General features: G+C 39.5%; 1 protein-coding gene and 2 long non-coding RNA genes across 4 annotated transcripts in view; 2 read left to right on the top strand and 1 right to left on the bottom strand.

Annotated features, from left to right (window-relative positions):
* LOC124261119 (beta-1,4-N-acetylgalactosaminyltransferase bre-4-like) overlaps positions 1-1448 on the top strand; it is a 56894-nt gene extending 55446 nt beyond the window's left edge. Inside the window, exons 5-6 of the mRNA XM_046695445.1 lie at positions 209-313; positions 1424-1448. Of these exons, the coding sequence (XP_046551401.1) occupies positions 209-313; positions 1424-1448 (130 nt within the window). The remainder of the gene's footprint in view (positions 1-208; positions 314-1423) is intronic.
* A 3043-nt stretch (positions 1449-4491) lies between these two features.
* Positions 4492-20181, bottom strand: part of LOC124261081 — a 48629-nt gene continuing 32939 nt past the window's right edge. The window contains exons 1-3 of one of the 2 annotated variants that reach the window (XR_006894254.1): positions 6782-6858; positions 5471-5573; positions 4492-4642 (exon numbers count right to left, since the gene is read on the bottom strand). This is a non-coding gene — a long non-coding RNA (uncharacterized LOC124261081). Of the gene's footprint in view, positions 4643-5470; positions 5574-6781; positions 6859-20181 lie in introns of those variants that run through there. The other variant, XR_006894253.1, reaches the window with a different exon arrangement.
* LOC124261100 lies at positions 8621-10022 on the top strand. Its single transcript, XR_006894258.1, has 3 exons — positions 8621-8689; positions 9023-9125; positions 9937-10022. It is a non-coding gene; the product is annotated as an uncharacterized LOC124261100 (long non-coding RNA).

Here is a 20181-nt window from a genome sequence, read left to right as displayed (position 1 = left end):
GTTTTCAATTCTTTTGGGTGTTTTGTAGCAAACGGACTATAAGCATGAGTTCAAATCCCAATCATTATCAATACATACTGGATTTGACGGCGTTGATAACGTGTGCCTTGCTTGCTATCTTTGGTTGATATCCAAACTGTGTGGAACACGGTGCTCATTTACAGCATCCCTAGTTCTTCTATAACTTACATTTTTATATTTTTTTCAGAGTTAAACTGAATGGTTTAACATATTATCGACGGTCAGAAGAAATTGCACGATACAAGATGATCAGACATGGACGAGATAAATTAAATCCGAAGAGCAAGGATCAGTAAGTTTCAGCAGAAATGAAATGTCGTTTCCCAAGCGGATGTTGTCAGAGATTAATGTATTCAAAACGAGACAAACGTATTTTCACCTTCCATGAGTACAGTTCACTGTTTCAAATGCAACAGACATAATACAGACGCTTGATAGCAACGGTTTGTCACCCTGTAATGAGCGAGTGAGTTTACACTGCACTCAGCAATATTCCAGCTACATGTATATGGATTCGATGACATGTCAACCAAGTCAGCGACCCTGACCACCCGATCCCGCTAACCGGCTCTTAAGACAAACATGGGTTGCTGAAGACCAGTTCACTTGTGATCAAATGTAATTATTTGGTTTGTATATTGTAATGGATTACACGTTTGCTGACAATGTCATTATGGTGTGTGTCTATCTTTAGTAGATATATTTGGGGAAAATTATTGTACATATATTTTGGATATAAGATATTTTTCGTTACTCTAATTTTCATAAACACAAGTCTTCGTTTCTGACTAATACCTGATTTCATAATGTGTCTTGTAAACACAAGTCTCACCCCACCCCACCCTCCCTATTTTCCTCCACTGTACACATATGCACCTCGTGCACGCGAAATGAGTGGCTGCACTTATGGCACGTCTCTGTGTATTCACGTCTTCGTTAGAATACACATTCTACGCGTGAATTTCTTATGCCATGGCATTGATAATTACGGTTTGCAAGTGATTAGAAAGTTTCATTTTGAAACCAGCCTTACGATAGATGACTTACCTATTATACATTTCGAGCTTCTTGCTTATCTGGAGGTGATTCACTATTTCCCGTTATTTCAAAGCAAGCTCATCCAGAGGGAATGTCAACATATTATTTTCTTGTTCTTTTCAGAGTAAAACTTTTTTAAGCAGCTAGCGAAAGGCAGCAAAACCGATGGATTAAATTCACTCAGATATCGTTTATTGAAAAAGGAGTATAGAAAATTGTACACCTGGGTCTATGTGGATGTGGATGTGGATGGCGGAAGTTGAGGACGTGTGTGTTCTCTACATGTCCAATACGGATGTAGCGGGTGCGGATACGTGTGAATAAAGTTCATTTGGAAAAGTCTCTTTTTTACTTTTCCAAGCAGAGCCTTCTCAGAACACATCGACTGAGCGATAAGAGGGATATATATATACAATGTGTGTATGCATATGTGTGTGTGTATTTGTACGTCAAAGAATAAAGGGTGAAACCAACAAAGAAATTTCTACATCGATTAAATAATCGTGTGTGGACCAGACAACCCAGTGTTCATCTGCATGAGTATTGATGTACGTAATTTTGATAAGATGACATGTGTCAACGAGCCTGACTACCCGATCCCCTTAGTCGCCTTTTACGACAAGCATGGGTTGGTTTCCGAAGACCAATTCTAACCCGGCGTTCAACCACAACCAACTAACCAGCTCTGAATCCACGTTTCCCTATAAACCAAACGTTTCTCAACAGAAAGCTGAACATAACCAATTTGAAGTGAAAACTGAACAAGCGTGCATCAGATATTTTCTATTCGTTATGTTTACCTGAGTCAGGATAGCGCCTGTCGTCTATATGGAGTCATTTATACATTGTTTCATGACATCACCATCATATTGTTTGTTGTGTTTGTTTCATTTTGCTATCCCCTAAACATACAAAAGATGTATTAACTATAGAAGATGAGCATGTGATTTTTAGGCAAGTTCGATGGATGGAGGAAAATGTTAATATTAAGGTTCAAGTCAGTTTTGGACAGTGAAGCAGTGTTCGGTAACTCGTATGACCACCATTAGCACAAATGCAAGCTTCTACACGTCTTTGCATTGACCAAATGAGCTTTTGAAGTTGCTGTTGTGGAATGTTCTGCCATTCTCTCTGTAACGCCTGCTCAAGGTCATCCAGAGTCTGGGGGTGAATCATGGAGACCCTAAACATGACTTCCAATAATGCCCCAAGCGTCTTCAATGGGATTAAGATTAAGTGACATTGCAGGCCAGTCAATATGTGTGATGTTGTTGATCTGCACATCGTTAACAACTCTTTCTCGGGCATAATCATCCATAAAAATGAAGTTAGGACCCGCTTGTTGTGCCAGAGGAATGATTACCGGTAGGTTTACACCGATCAGGGTGCACATGTGAAGATCGGAGCACATTCATGCCACACATTTTGTATGTTGTTTCTGAGGGTGCTTGTGTTCGGGTGATGTTGTCAATGTTATCAGATAAATCAATTTGACAGTCACTGAAGGTTATGTACGTATTCTTTGAATATTTACCTTTCAGTAACATATCGGCAAAAATCGCTATCGAGATTGATAAAGATATTGCATTGGATATAATTGTTGCTTATTTTTTTGTGAGGAGTATATTATGTTTGCATCAGCCAAGTTGAATTCTGAACGTCATAGACCTATCACATGGGATATTATAAACCTGAGAAAACATTTGATGATTGTAGTTCATCTGCATTAAGACTTTCAAAGTCTTAATCGTATTAATGGGGGAATGAGCCAGTGCATGTTAAGATTTACTTTATTGGTTAACTGTGTGCCAATGAGTTCATTGACTTAGAACAGGGAAGTAGACGGATGTATCCAATCACTGAAAAAGGGGAGTCACTGAACGGTTTTTCCCGAGACCCTTCTAATTATAATACACGTGAGTGAAGGACAGATACAGTTTTAATGAATCAAAACGATATGTTGAAATATGTGTTCAAGATCAGGTCAGGCTCGTCTCATTTAAAAAGACATGTTTGGGCGCTAAGAGCTCAGAGTGCGAAGAGTACTAGCTCAACATTTCGGAAGCCAACCCACGTTTCTCAGTTCCCCGTGTGGTACGAGCCTGCTCTGTCTTGTATTGGAGTTGTACTTAGAGCGAGATGGACTGAGAGACAGTAAACCCATGTGAGTATAGAACTTGGTTTTGCGTTTATCCTTGAATGTATGTATGCCAGTACATGAATGTAATGTAGTTAGTTAGGAGTCACGACCCCTCACCCCTTGACTTAACATTCCCCATGGACCAGGCGAGTGCAGAGCTGGAGCTTTCATCTCTCCTGACAATGTGGAACGATCATAATTAGTAGGGAACTGTGGTAGGGTTTACTGAAACCCAAACACCAGTTACGACAACATTAACTGTTAACAGGTATTATATTATATTTATATTTATATTTTATTGCACCACTAAGTGCTCCTACGAGTGAGTGAGTTTAGTTTTACGCCGCACCAGCAACATTCCAGCTATATGGAAATCTGTGATCCACTAGACTAAGTTATTTTACTGTCCTTCGTTGACGGGGTTTTATAGTTTACCTTTATCTAGCATGAAATTATAACTTGTTTTACAGTCACGATATGGCTGAAATATTGCCGATGTGTAAAATCTTTACTCACTCACTCACTCCAGGTCTATGGTGGCGGTCTGTAAATAATCGAGTCTGGACCAAACAATCCAGTGATCGACGGCATGAGCATCGATCTACATAATTTGGATACGATGACATGTGTCAACCAAGTCAGCGAGCCTGACCACCCGATCCCGTTATTCGCCTCTTAGTAAGCATGGGTTACTGAAGATCAAATCTAACCCGGAGATTAAACCTGTCTTATCTTGAAGGAATCGCCATACACGTTTCTATTTATATGTAGTTTTCAAGTAAAGTTTATGTCAATTATCTAGATCAATTTGTCTTCTTTCATCAATTTTACAATATCCAAGGCCTCAAAGATTTCAAAACGTTTAATGTTAAACTTGTGGACGATCTTTCTAACTTCAATATTCGTGTCTGATGTGCCATGTGTTCCGGTGTTGTCCACCTTTTTGCGTGGCGGTGGGGTAGATTGATGGAACGTCCGGTCGTCACGCTAAAGACCCGGATTCGATTCCCCACAGAAGCACAATGTGTGAAGCCCATTGCTGGTGTACCCCGCCGTGATATTGCTGGAATATTGTTAAAAGCGGCGTAAGTCTCTCATAACATAGCCTAGCGGTTAAAGCATTCGCTCGTCACGCAGAAGACCCGGGTTCTCACTCACTCACTCACTCACTCACTCACTCACTCATTCTGTGACTTTAAATCTTAACTCACTCACTCACTCATAATGTGCATCAGCAAGTTGAAAAAATCATGTTTTGTATTAAACCTTGTCGAAATAGGCATGACAACATAGATTGCTTCTAAATTTTATTGCACAGGCAATATGTGCTTCTGTGGTCGTAGACGCTCCATGTCGTCAAAGGTTAAGGCCATCTACTTCCTAGCAGCAACACAGGAGTTTCCACTGACAGTGTAGGCGCCCTCTGCGGCCTGGACGGCACCCCTGCAATGTGAAGATGCAATCGTGAGACAAGGATGAGGAATAATCAGTGGTGCATTTCCGTCGATTTAGTCTCATCACACAGTGTGTGTGTGTGTGTGTGTGTGTGCGTGCGTGCGCGCGCGCGCGTGTGTGTGTGTATTTAATAAGAACTGATAAAGAACCCATCGTTTCACATAATCTATCTATATCATTAGATCTAAAAACAATGTAAACTACATGATGATTAGATCTCCAGCCACGATACTTGCTTCTTCAATTCTCAGTCTTTTAATTGAAATAACAAACGCATGTTTCTTGACAGGAGACATAAACGTACATTTCAGTACTCTGTGTGTGTGCGTGTCCGAGCGTGCGCGCGTGTGTGTGTGTGTGTGTGTGTGTGTGTGTGTGTGTGAGAGAGTGAGTGTGTGTGTTTGAGGTAGTAAGTGAGTGAGATACGATCTGATAAAAGTTCAGTCGTTTCATGTTATCTATCGTAAATATTAGATCTCCAGAGAAGGTGAGTGAGTAAATTGGGTTTTACACCGCTTTAACCACTGAACTACCCAGCTTCACAGGGTACATAGACGTACATTTCAGTGCTCTCCAGTTCACAATTATTATGCTGTGTATGTTATTCACAACAAAAATACATAAGAACTACGTGTCGTGTTATCACTTTACATTTTCATCATTACTCTGTATACGAATACATTGCTGCGGTTTCATTAAAGGGCCTTTATTCTAACCTGTTACATCTGGATGTATAATCAACGTTATTTTACATAATTCTCTTTCCGCTAGGGTTTCAGGCTGATGTCTGTCAGACTATTTCATGGACATACTTACTCAACACAGTTCAACAGGCACGAATTGTCGTAGTAGTTGCCGGCGGTGTCACAGACGGGGTCAAGGATGCGGGAACACGGGCACTCACAGTTGACAGTGCTGGCTGTGAAGAAAGTTGAAGGTAAAAACATTATACTGGTATCTCAATGAGCTCAATAATGAGTTCGAGAGGTTTCCACTCGTCCGCAAAGTTGCGTCGACTAGGCACGTCAGAACCCTGTAGGTTCGAATCCTGGTTCCAAATGTGTCAGCATCGTACGCGTGCTCGTTGGTTTCACCAAAGATAGATGCCTCAGACCTGCCTCACCTAGACCATGCTTATCTTAACTTGACTCGCCGTTTTGGAATTCTCAAAGACATAAGTATATATCATAATGTCTTTCTCGAGAGGGTAACAAATATCACAGATCATTCTGTCATTAGCAACAGGAGGATATGACTTTCCTGAAAGCGTGACAAATATCACAGATCACTCTGTCCCGAAAACGTATAAATATTTGTGCATTATAGTTTCATGACTGACTGACTTTTCTGCAACATGAAGTCAAATATCACTAAGGTCATCGAGTCTGTTTCACATGCTGTTACCCACATTTCACAGCCATCAATTGTGTCATTGTTTAAAATTCATATAATGACACTTATAGCCAGAGTTGATAATCTCCTTGTTTACATTTGTACAGTCAGCCTGGTATACTGACTGCTTGTGTAAGGACGACCACGAGCGAGCAGGATATGCCGCTGGTAGGAAACCCCTAAGGCTGGGATGCAGCTCCGCTCCGCTCACCTCATTTCGTGTTGGTAATTGCTGTGCATTATACGTTACAAGACATTACAACCTTTGCTCAAGGCACTCTTGGCAGAACTGTACTGGCAAATGATCGAGTGAGTGAGTATGGTTTTACGCCTCTTTTAGCAATGTTCCAGCAATATCACGGCAGGGACACCAGAAATAGACTTCACACATTGTACCATTGTAGGGAACCAAACGGCCTATGATCGAACATGCCTGGTTGTACCAACCAAATATCACCCCTTAGAAAATTCACAGCGACTTGTACCTATAATTTGATAAAACTGACAAAACAACGCCCTGAGGTTGGGATGAAGCTCTGCTCAGCTAATTTATGTCTGAGATTGAAACTCATTTCGTTTTCGGAAATCCCAGTGCATTAAACGTTCCAGAACAGTACAGATTTTGATAAAGACACACTTACTGGCCTATGATCGAACATAACTGGTTCCACTAAGCACATATGACCCCTTTGAAAATTCACATCGACTTGTACAGAAAACAATGATTGTACTCACCACACAGCACCGCAGCAAGAACAGCCAGAATAACAGCAGCCTTCATCTTGATGTTTGAAGTGGAGCTTCTCTTCCGAACAGGATCAAAGTATCGACTGGATTGAAATGACGGTATTTATACACTACACAAGCCCATATTAAATATTTGAAGTAGCATATGTGTCTCCTCAGTAGTTTAAATTTGTATTTATGTTAGTTGTAAATTGTGTAAGTTCTGATTTTATGCCTTGTTAAAATCCTATGTGTTAGGCACCAGATTGTTGTGAGTATTTTGTGTAGTATCTGTCATTACCCGTCACTAAAATCAGTTTTTTTCTCTTATATGAAAAACAACCTTGGTATGTATAGGTTTATCAGCCTTACAAGGTGGTTATTTAAATAACTACCGTAGTGAGGGTGACTAAACGGCTTACACCAGGTGTGAGTGAGTGAGTTTAGTTTGAAGCTGCACTCGGCAATATTCCAGCTATATGACGGCGGTCTGTAAATAATCGAGTCTGAACCAGACAATCCAGTGATCAACAGCATGAGCATGGATCCGCCCAATTGGGAACCGATGACATGTGTCTTCCAAGTCAGCGAGCCTGACCACCCGATCCCGTTAGTCGCCTCTTACGACAAGCATAGTCGCCTTTTGTGGCAAGCATGAGTTGCTGAAGACCTATTCTACCCCGGATCTTCACGGGTCTTTACACCAGAAGAGCATACTTATTTAATACGCGTGTAATATATTAGGCATGATGAAGATTATCAAAATAAGTACACTTTCATTGTTTTTAAACAGAAATAATTGCCCTCGGGCAGTTATTCAGTTATGCTAATAAAACAGTTCCAAGAACAATGGACATAACTTTCCCTTGTCGTTTAAATATTTTTTTCTCCCTCATTTTGTAATTAATGTCCCATTATGTATTCGGGCTGTACATTAGCCTAGTGGCTAAAGTGTTTACTTCCACGCATGGGAACAATATATGAAGGCCATATCTGTTGTCCAACGTCCTGATAAACCTGCAATATTGATAAAAGTGGCATAAAACTGTACTGGCTTGTTGATGTTTTAGTTACGTGTAGTTAAATCATAAGGCTAATTATCACGTACATCAAATATTTTTCAGAATGATTTAATTTTTTCCAACAATCAGCAAACCATGTTCAGATGTAACAGGCGTCAAAGTAGTCCAGGGTAACGTCATCACATTTCAGTGTGACTGGTGTTATTGAATGTTCCAAGCACGGAAATTTTAATATGTAAAATTGGGCGTTATGTTCAAAAACACCTGCAACTCAAACAAAGCTCCTTGTTACTGCGACAAGAAATGTTAAAATATGCTGATCAAGAGTTTACATGTATTTTATGTGGATGTGAAGTTGATTCTACATGGCAAAGAAACATTAAATGCTCACAGCAACCTCCTTGAAGCAAACACTTATGATTTGTCGGATATAAAATGAGTTTTAAATCGACTGAGGAGCTATACATTACTTGAATTTGTATTTCATGAGGTTTGTGTAGTGTAATGCTCAAAGGCCTGAAATGGTAACATTTAAAATTTGGCATTTGCACCTGCAATTCTGAAATCAAAGCTCCTTGTTAACCCACGGCGAAACCATTCGGCCGAATATGTTGATCAAGAGTATATTTTATGTGGATGTGAATTTGGGTCCACATGGTACAGAAACTACTCATAGCAACCTGCTTGAAGCGAAAACTTATGATTTGTGTGATAGAAAATGGAGTTTTAAATAAACTTAGGAGCTATAAATTACTTGAATTAGTTCTTTATGAGATTGGTGCAGTGTATAAATACGAGACGTTTCAATCCATTCAATACTTTGATCCTGTTTGGAAAAGAAGCATCAAGATGAAGGCTGCTGTTATTCTTGCTGTTCTTGCTGTGGTGCTATGCGGTGAGTTTTATACCCGTTTCATCAGTTACACTTCAGAAGCAGTGGTGCATTTTCCTCTGATGCTCTTGTAAATACCAGATTCGGCTTGATAGCGATCCTTATCTTGTCACCATCACACCCGTGGATGTTGGTTTCGGAAAGTGTTGACAACATCCTAATGAAGTTACGAAGCTTTCGTTGCACATATAGCAGTCAAAAGTCATCTTGACAAAATATCAAAGTGTCGGCCAAGGGGTACCATGTAAAAAGTATTCATGATTGCAAACAAATAGTGTTTATTGAGGGACATGTATCATTGTAGCTTTATTTTTCTGTTCCCATCTCGGTCCACAGCCAGCACTGTCAACTGTGAGTGCGTTTGTCCCTTCATCTTGGACCCAGTCTGTGACACCGCCGGCAACTACTACGGAAATCCCTGCAGTTTGAACTGCGTTGAGTAAGTATATCCATAAAACATTCTCACAGAGATCCGTCTCAAAGGGTCTCCAATCATAGTAGGGGCGGTGGGGTAACCTAGTGGTTAAAGCGTTAGCTCGTCACACCGAAGGCCCGGGTTCGATTCTTCACATGGGTACAATGTGTGAAGCCCATTTCTGGTATCCCCCGCCGTGATGTTGATGGAATATTGCTAAAAGCGGCGTTAAACCATACTCACTCACTCACTCACTCAAATCAAAGTATAGTTCAGCCCTGATACAACAGATTAGAAAATAGTGATTGATCGCCCGCATAGAAACAGCTGCTAATTCCTCTGAAGATTAATACAACGGTTAAAAACGTTCGTGTTGCATCTTGTCAACGTTTATATGAAAAGTGATAACATCACTCGTAGGTCTTTATCTTCTGTGTGATTATGGTAAAAACGATCAATATAATGTCCATGTTCTCGACTGTCACTGAAAGCCGCTCTTTGTAAGAAATAACGAACGTAACCAATATGTCATCAACATGTATCTGTTTGATACGACGTTTCAGTGTAGATGCTAACTCCGTTATCAAGCAAGTGATATTCGACAGTATGAACAAGAAGAATATATACATGAAGGATATTAGAGTTAATACAGTTAATGAGGTTGATGTACAGTGTGATGACATTACTTATAGTTTTGTGATGATATATAATAGTATGAAGCCATTTGGACAAAGGGTAGGGGCTAATTAATCCTGATAAATGGAACTCCCAATTGAAGGAAATGCATAAGTAATAATTCCTCATTCCTGTCTGACGATGGACCTTCACATTGCAGTGGTGCCGTTCAGGCCGCAGCGTCCGCCTACGAAATCAGTGGTAACTCCTGTGTTGCTGCCAGGAAGTAGATGACCATCATGCATCATCCAGGGCCAAAACAGCGCATACTAGTTGTGCAATAAAATATAGAAGCACTTCAGATGGTCTGATATTATTTATCCCCATGACTGTTGACACGTTGAATACATATCCGTGAATATCCGGGTAAGAATTGATCTTCAGTAACCCATGCTGACGGGATCGGATGGTCATGCTCGCTGACTTGGTTGATACATTCATCGTATCCCAGTTGCGTAGATCAATGCTCATGCTGTTGATCACTAGATTGTCTGGTCCAGACTCGATTATTCACTGACCGTAGGCCATTTAGCCTAAAAATTGCTGAGCGCGGCGTAAAACCGAACTCCAGTCACTCACAAAGCACATTTATGTGAAACCATTTGAAACACAAGGGAATGTGTTGCCGAATAATATATGCAAACATATAATCTATCTGTTGGGTAAAGGCCGAATATATCACACATTGGGTTAAAATTAAGTGATAAAGTGTGAGTGTATCACTTTTCTCTGAAAGACTTTTAACAGCATCCACAATCGCTGAAGCACATATTGGTTGTGAAATGGAATGGTGAAACATATACCTGGTCATTTCTAGTCTTTTAACATTTTTACTCGCCATGTCTTATACAAGTGTGTATCGCGAAGTGTCTCACTATTTGGCACGATAGCAAAAATGTCTGATTATTCATCTCAGAGTGAGGTGGACACCTTGGTCTCTGTAGGAATATATTGCTCACGTGCGTTTGTGATCATGTCAGCAATAGAGAGGGTCCTCATAACAGACCTCAGACCTCAGATTACCTATTTACAACAGCAAATACTCTACTACTTACTGCTTATATTCAGTGAAGAAAAAAGTCTTTTAAAAAAACTGTGTTTCAAGGTTCGGTTTTCAACTACTTCGGCTGAAACAATTTAAATATCCTTCAGATGCTGATGTATCTTAAATAATGTTCAGTCTCCATTCATCAGTCTCCCCATCATGATATTGGAATGCTGCTGAAAGCACCATAGAACGTCACTCTCCAAACTATCAATTGATTGTATGTGCGATATTAAACATCGGAAACAAGTCAGATTCATGTACACATATGAAATACAATTTTCTCCGCGCGCAAGACACTGAAACACATAAACAGCCAAAGGGCGACATATATCAAATAAGCAGCCATAGAAATGTATACACGTATATAGTATTAAACAACAACCATTTGGCGACAAATATATATATGTATATTACATAAGCGACCATTGGGCGACATATATATACGACCTTTGGGCGCCAGTCGCCTAAAGGTTACATATATACATGTACGCCGTACACTTTAACTTTGGGCGACACAGTATGGGCGACACCAAAATATATTCTTTATTTGCATATATTTACAAGGTTTTATGCCCTTTTCATGTTTAATTATCCAATTCAAATGTATATAACCCAAGCAGAATAATAAATCCATGTAAGCTTGTAATATAATAGCAAACACAAGCTTCAAGAGAATCAAATATTTCTCATTATAGAATAATAACGAACGATCAATTTGCAACTCGCATCACCCCGCATGACACACCGTCAACCGTCATTTCACGTGTTAGTGTAAGTTTGAGTCGGTGCTATCGGTCACTGGACACGAAGTGGAATTTTCAGGCTTTCCCTCGACCTGACAGTGGTTACTACAGAAGTTAATGTTTATTGCTCCACCATAGATTGGGGCAGAGAATACTGAGTTGACAAATTCAGAACGAGCAGAAGTTGCTGTCAGTGATGGCCCAGCATATATGCCAGCAGTGACTGCATTGGAATGGGCCGCCATGGTTTGCGGAAGGGCAAGGTCACCAACATAGGAAATCATGTTACTCAGCTGACGGTGCTGTACAGTTGTGATACTAGAGTAATGGTTCACGCTCTGAATGTTTTTGTTTCCCGAAATCTGCATTATCTCAGTCCCAGCAACACCACTGGAACGAAGAGACTGAATCATGGCCTTTCTAGCTGAATGGTTTGTCAAACGTTTGCCGGTAATGCCAACTGAACTAGCCATTCTCCTCATTATGGATCCAAGTTTATTTTTGCCGAGGGGACCGCGTTCAAACCAAGGATGGTTATCTTTTGGAGCTGACTTTGAGTTTGTGGCCAAATAAAAAGGCGTGTCAGGAGAGCAGTAATCTCTAGGACGGAGACTGGCGTACAACTTGTACAGGGATACGGGACAGCGAGCGTCGTTAGTGGCCCATGCACGGGAGCGACGTCTCGGACGTTGCGGATGTCACTGCCGGTGCGGGTTTTAGTTTGGCGTTCATTATACTCCAAGAACTCCCCTCCATCAGAATCTGTTTTCACCTGAATGTCTCCCCATCTCATCAAGTGATGTGGTTTAACACTTCGGATGCCAAAATGCCTGGTATTGTTGCACCACAATGTGTTTAATATCGCCTCTGGATTACTAGGACCTAATTCTCCGGAATCGTAGAGTGTTTGGATTTCCTCTGGAGACAGACTTTCATCCCTATTAGGTACGTTGCCGAGCCCCTCACTCTTCAGGATCTTTTTTTTAGTTGACAGAACCTCGCGCACTTTGGAGAATTCCCTGTCATTAAGTAACGACTTTTCGTACCCCCTAGCTTTCAAATATCTGTTAAAACTCGACAATTTTGATGTAATTGAGCTGGGCTCATAATCCTCGCCATTAGATTTCTTTATTTCAATGAAAAAGGTGCACAAAATGTCACACAGTTCTGGCGGGGGTATTGTTTCAACGGGTCTTGTGTCGCCATTTGACTTGATGAACTTCATGAGAATGTTTATGTCATAGTCAGTCTTTCGCCAAGTGTTTTGATTCGATTTTGTTGGATGTAACTGTCAATGTTTGAGCAATCATAGCTGAAAGAACTTTCATCATTTACCTCCTCAAAGAAGTTATCTTTCATAAATTCTTCCAAAATATCCTCGGGTAGTGAAAGCTGATCATTGTTAGTTGGAGGGGCCATTGATACAGTTTCAGGAACCACAGTAAGTCTGTGTCTGTGTACTTGCTTTATTTCCCCATCCAAAGTTTTGACATTAAAAACACTGAATGTTCCCAGAGGTTTAACGGTGTAAGTGACTCTCCCTCGAACTGTTCCATCGATTTTCACGGAGTCATTAACATGAACGCGAGTGGCCATGTTTTCTCAAGACATTGCCAACAGCAAAATACAGCAGACAAACTTTTATCTATTTTCAAAACTGTAAATTAATTAGAATTTGTGATTGATACATATACTCGAGTTCTTGTAATTTTTAATATTTAACTTTTTGTGTGTTTTTGTAATATTTCAAGTAATCACGATCATGTATGATGTCTCGTTGTAGTAACATTTGTAGAATGAATGAATTCACGTGTTTGTTATGAATGAAAAAGTAGTTCCGTCACAACGTGACCTAATTGAGAGGCTATCGGTTATCCAATCAAATCGCTAGAATCTCAGGTCAAGGCGTTACGACACAGGTCAACGCGATACGACACTCGTGTGACGTACGAGATTAGTATGCAACTACCCATACGTTGACCACGTGGGTAATAAATATATATAAACATCTATTCGTATTTGTACGTCATATATATATATATATATATATATATCACATAGATAAATATAAACAGAATGCCTTTTTCTCCAACATGTTTCGTTCTTTACTCTTCAGGGAGATTGTAGCAGTTACAGTATGACGTCATTACATATATATTGTGACGTCACAATAGGGACAACATTCTAGAGCGACAAGGTCACAGCTTGCAATGGTTTAACACTGGTTTGAAGTTGTTTATGAAGTAGTGTTCTTTTAACAATTCGTTTAACTTTGTCCGAATTTTGAACTTGATAAAAAGGAAATATTGTACATTTAACATCGTTTCCTTTCGCACAGATATCTAGATGTTCACTCAGTGGGATACATGGGGTTTCAGGACACTTTATTTGTTGTTTTGGACACGAACCCGGGCTCTTAAATTTTCTGATTGTCCAATATACTGTTCATTACAGCCTGTGCATGTTATGACATATATTATGTTTTAGGAAGAGCAGTCAAAATTCTGTTTTACATAGAATTCTCCGTGTCTCGTGAAAGTTACAGCGTGTTCTTCAACAATATGTCGACACGTTCCGCAGTTACCTCTGTTGCATCTAGACACAGTAGGATTTGATAAATTCTGTTTCTTTAAAAGAAATTTGGCTTTTGTTAGTATCTTTTTAAGATTCTGATTTTGTCTTTTGCTATTTATTATTTTTCTAGATTTCAGCATTGATTTCAGTTTTTCATTTTGTTCTAAGATGCACATATTTACTTTATGTTCTGGAACACATTTGGGTTCAACGGATTATAAGTAGCTACAAAAGCAATTACTTTTTCCTCATTGGTTTGTTTGGGCATTCCTGTCAAAAGATCTTCTCTATTAAGTTGTAAAGCTTTATTTATTCTGTCTTCAACAAGAGATTTTGGATATTCCCGTAATAGTAAAAACATCCTGTTCATTCAGTCTTTGATTGCGGGTGTCCTGGTTTGAAACTATTGTACATATTCTTCGTGCCAGGTTACACACACACACACACACACACACACACACACACACACACACACACACACACACACACACACACACACACACACACACACACACACACACACACACACACACACACAATGTCTGTATATATATATATATATATATATATATATCTTCAGCAACCCATGTTTGTTGTAAAAGGCGACTAACGGGATCGGGTGGTCAGGTTCGCTGACTTGGTTGACACATGTCATTGATTTCCAGTTGCATAGATCGATGGTCATGTTGTTGATCACTGGATTGTCTGGTCCAGACTCGATTAGTTACAGACCATGTAGCTGGAATATTGCTGAGTGCGGCGTAAAAGTCAAACAGAAATTTGTACGTCAAAGAATAAAGGGTGAAACTAACAAAGAAACTTACAAATATCAGTTGTATTCTAAAATTAACTAAATTATTTTTTACATCGATGAAATAATCGTGTGTGGACCAGACAACCCAGTGTTCATCTGCATGAGTATCGATCTACGTAATGCGGAAAGTGTCCTGAAACCCCATGTATTCCAAAAACATAATATATGTCATAACATGCACAGGCTGTAATGAACAGTATATTGGTCAATCAGAAAATTTAAGAGCCCGGGTTCGTGTCCAAAACAACAAATAAAGTGTCCTGAAACCCCATGTATCCCACTGAGTATACTGTTCATTACAGCCTGTGCATGTTATGACATATATTATGTTTTTGGAAGAGCAGTCAAAATTCTGTTTTACATAGAATTCTCCGTGTCTCGTGAAAGTTACAGAGTGTTCTTCAACAATATGTCGACACGTTCCGCAGTTACCTCTGTTGCATCTAGACACAGTAGGATTTGATAAATTCTGTTTCTTTAAAAGAAATTTGGCTTTTGTTAGTATCTTTTTAAGATTCTGATTTTGTCTTTTGCTATTTATTATTTTTCTAGATTTCAGCATTGATTTCAGTTTTTCATTTTGTTCTAAGATGCACATATTTACTTTATGTTCTGGAACACATTTGGGTTCAACGGATTATAAGTAGCTACAAAAGCAATTACATTTTCCTCATTGGTTTGTTTGGGCATTCCTGTCAAAAGATCTTCTCTATTAAGTTGTAAAGCTTTATTTATTCTGTCTTCAACAAGAGATTTTGGATATTCCCGTAATAGTAAAAACATCCTGTTCATTCAGTCTTTGATTGCGGGTGTCCTGGTTTGAAACTATTGTACATATTCTTCGTGCCAGGTTATATGGATACACACACACACACACACACACACACACACACACACACACACACACACACACACACACACACACATATATATATATATATATATATATTTATATCTATATATATATACACACACACAATGTCTGTGTGTGTATATATATATATATATATATATATATATATATATATATCTTCAGCAACCCATGTTTGTTGTAAGAGGCGACTAACGGGATCGGGTGGTCAGGCTCGCTGACTTGGTTGACACATGTCATTGATTTCCAGTTGCATAGATTGATGGTCATGTTGTTGATCACTGGATTGTCTGGTCCAGACTCGATTAGTTACAGACCATGTAGCTGGAATATTGCTGAGTGCGGCGTAAAAGTCAAACAGAAATTTGTACGTCAAAGAATAAAGGGTGAAACCAACAAAGAAACTTACAAATATCAGTTGTATTCTAAAATTAACTAAATTATTTTTTACATCGATGAAATAATCGTGTGTGGACCAGACAACCCAGTGTTCATCTGCATGAGTATCGATCTACGTAATTTCGATACGATGACGTGTGTCAACGAGCCTGACTACCCGATCCCCTTAGTCGCCTTTTACAACAAACATGGGTTGGTTTCCGAAGACCAATTCTAACCCGACGTTAAGCCATGACCAACTAACCAGCTCTGAATCCACGTTTTCCTATAAACCAAACGTTTCTCAACAGAAAGGTGAACATAAACATTTTGAAGTGAAAACTGAACAAACATGAATCAGATATTTTCTATTCGTTATGTTTACCTGAGACTGGATAGCGCCTGTCGTCTATATGGAGTCATTTATACATTATTTCATGACATCACCACCATATTGTTTGTTGTGTTTGTTTCATTTTGCTATCCGCTAAACATACAAAAGATGTATTAACTATAGAAGGATGAGCATGTGATTTTTTGCAATTTCGCCAATATTTAAGGGCCTACATTTCCTGATCACAGTAATAATATTCCAAATATAGAGATTCATAATTGCACATGGTATATATAGTATGACCAGAAATTATTGAGAATTTTAGGAATATGTTTAATTGGATTTCTAGTATAAACAAACCGTGAACACCTATCAAGTGCTTGGTTTCATTCAAGAGAGACAACTCCGTTAATCCTTTTTCATTAATTTGTGAGAGTTATCCCCCTTTGTTTACTTGCTAGCAGACGACATTTTCAGTGATCCTCAGTATGGATGATTTAGAGAAGAGGAAGGTGAATTTAGAGTATTATAACAAGGACATCAGATCAGCTAAAGTGATTTCAAGTAGAACAGGCATCCCTTTGTACACTGTTTTTCGTGTTTTGAAAAATATTGCAAATGGATATGGCATTGAGCACCAGGGAGGTGCAGGTAGGCCCAGAAAATTGACTGTTGGTGACAGGAGGCGGCATGGTATTCTTGTTTCTAAAAACAAACGAAGGAGTTTAGAAAACTTCAGGCTGGATATGATTGATAGAGGAACTGTGGCTGTCTGTAAGGAGACAATTAGAACTGAACTGCATGCAATGGGTTGGCAGAAAAGTCGAGGAATTTCATCACCGATCATGAAACCTGAACAAAAGGAGTGGAGGTTGAACTGGTGCTTAAAGCATAGAAATTTTAACTGGGACAATGTGATTTTCTCAGATGAAAGTTCTGTGTGGCTGTTTCCTAATACACTGAAATTCTGGACCAAACAAACTGAAAAACCTTTGTATCAGCGCCCAAAGTACAGTCCGAAATTTAACATGTGGGTGGCATATCTGTGTTAGGGGCAACGCCCCTCTGTGTATTTGAAGGGAATATGAACAGTGAGCAGTACACAGATATTCTCGAGGGACATTTACTTCCATCTGCTCACGTGTTCTATGGAAATGTTTGGATTTTCCAGCAGGACAACGACCCAAAACATCGTTAAAAGCATTCACTGGCCTGGTTTCGGACCCCAAATATGACATTATTAGATTGGCCAAGCTATAGCCCTGACCTAAATCCAATAGAAAATGTTTGGGGACTTATGAAGGAAAGTGTCAATAAGAAAAATCTGACAAATATTGCTGAAATGAAAGAAGAGGTGGTCCGATATTGGGACAGCATGGACCACGACTTTCTAACTTCTTTGATCAGTAGTATGCCCCTTCGCATTGAAGCCTGCATTGCTGCCCATGGTGACTTGACAAAATACTAACTGTTCACCTGTCTTTGAATCTGGAATTAAGTTCTGCTAATATTCACATTTAATACGTGGGTAATGAAAAAAAACACTTACAATCTTTAAATTCTCAATAATTTCTGGTTGTACTGTATCTTGTTCAGTCGGTCCATTTTCTGATGGTTTGTGCGAGACAATGAAACTAGAGTGTACACAGTGTTGCTGGTACGTAGTTAAGATCTGCCCCATGTCATCATCTCCTGACATAAATGACCCTCGTACAAAAGTCGTCACAGAGTCACCTCAGGGTCGCCACAAGCAAACGGAGCAATGTGTAGATCATATTGACACAAAGTTGAAACATTCATAAGAGCCATAAAGTAAAGCAAAATCCATGTCGTTCTTGACACAATCAACTTTAGGGTAGTTCATGGGACAATAAGGGCTACTTGGAAAGCCTTTAAACTATGTTTCTATCTATTCAACGCGATGTTTCAATGTATAAAGGGGAGGGAGAAAGCAGTTGCTTCACTGCACATTTTCTGAAACCAATGAAGCGTCGTTGATTTGGCTGAAGGCGAGTTATAAGTTTCCTGTTTACTATGAAGCTGGGATGCGACAAGTATGTTTGATATGCAAAGCCAATATTTCGTATACGGAAAATACAGCTAACATGAACACACATTTAATCCGTCATCACTCCCCAACCCACGCTCACGTTAAGGAAAAACAACGACTCGTCCCCAATCAAAATGGACTCCTGTAAAAGGTCTGTATCGGGACAGAGTAATATACTCCTCACCCAAATGCCTGCTCAAGGTCATCCAGAGTCTAGGGGTGAACATGGAGACCGTAAACATGACTTCCAATAATGCCCCAAGCGTCTTCAATGGGATTAAGATTAAGTGACATTGCAGGTCAGTCCATATGTGTGATGTTGTTGATCTGAACATCGTTAACAACTCTTTCTCGGGCATTATCATCCATAAAAATGAAGTTAGGACCCGCATGTTGTGCCAGAGGTTTACACCAATAAGGATGCACGCGTGAAGAGTGGAGCACAGTTATGCCACACATTTTGTATGTTGTTTCTGAGGGTGGTTGTGTTCGGGTGATGTTGTCAATGTTATCAGATAAATCAATTTGACAGTCACTGAAGGTTATGTACGTATTCTTTGAATATTTACCTTTCAGTAACATATCGGCAAAAATCGCTATCGAGATCGATAAAGATATTGCACTGGAAATAATTGTTGCTTAATTTTTTGTGAGAAGTATATTATGTTTGCATCAGCCAAGTTGAATTCTGAACGTCATCGACCTATCACATGGGATATTATAAACCTGAGAAAACATTTGATGATTGTAGTTCATCTGCATTGAGACTTTCAAAGTCTTAATCGTATTAATGGAGGAATGAGCCAGTGCATGTTAAGATTTACTTTATTGGTTAACTGTGTGCCAATGAGTTCAATGACTTAGAACAGGGAAGCAGGCGGAAGTATCCAATCACTGAAAAGGGGAGTCACTGAACGGTTTTTCCCGAGACCCTTCTAATTATAATACACATGAGTGAAGGACAGATACAGTTATTAATGAATCAAAACGATATGTTGAAATATGTGTTCAAGATCAGGTCAGGCTCGTCTCATTTAAAAAGACATGTTTGGGCGCTAAGAGCTCAGAGTGCGAAGAGTACTAGCTCAACATTTCGGAAGCCAACCCACGTTACTCAGTTCCCCGTGTGGTACGAGCCTGCTCTGTCTTGTATTGGAGTTGTACTTAGAGCGAGATGGACTGAGAGACAGTAAACCCATGTGAGTATAGAACTTGGTTTTGCGTTTATACTTGAATGTATGTATGCCAGTACATGAATGTAATGTAGTTAGTTAGGAGTCACGACCCCTCACTTCTCGACTTTACATTCCCCATGGACCAGGCGAGTGCAGAGCTGGAGCTTTCATCTCTCCTGACAATGTGGAACGATCATAATTAGTAGGTAACTTTGGTAGGGTTTACTGAAGCCCAAACACCAGTTACGACAATATTAACTGTTAACAGGTATTATATTATATTTATATTTATATTTTATTGCACTACTAAGTGCTCCTATGAGTGAGTGAGTTTAGTTTTACGCCGCACCAGCAATATTCCAGCTCTATGGAAATCTGTGATCCACTAGACTAAGTTATTTTACTGTCCTTCGTTGAC

The sequence above is a fragment of the Haliotis rubra genome, unplaced genomic scaffold (genome assembly GCF_003918875.1).
Source record: "Haliotis rubra isolate DU_JTF1 unplaced genomic scaffold, ASM391887v1 Scf1190, whole genome shotgun sequence".
Taxonomy (NCBI): Eukaryota; Metazoa; Mollusca; class Gastropoda; order Lepetellida; family Haliotidae; genus Haliotis; species Haliotis rubra.
The sequence above is the reverse complement of the archived record's forward strand: the minus strand, read 5'-3'. Positions and strand labels throughout refer to the sequence as shown.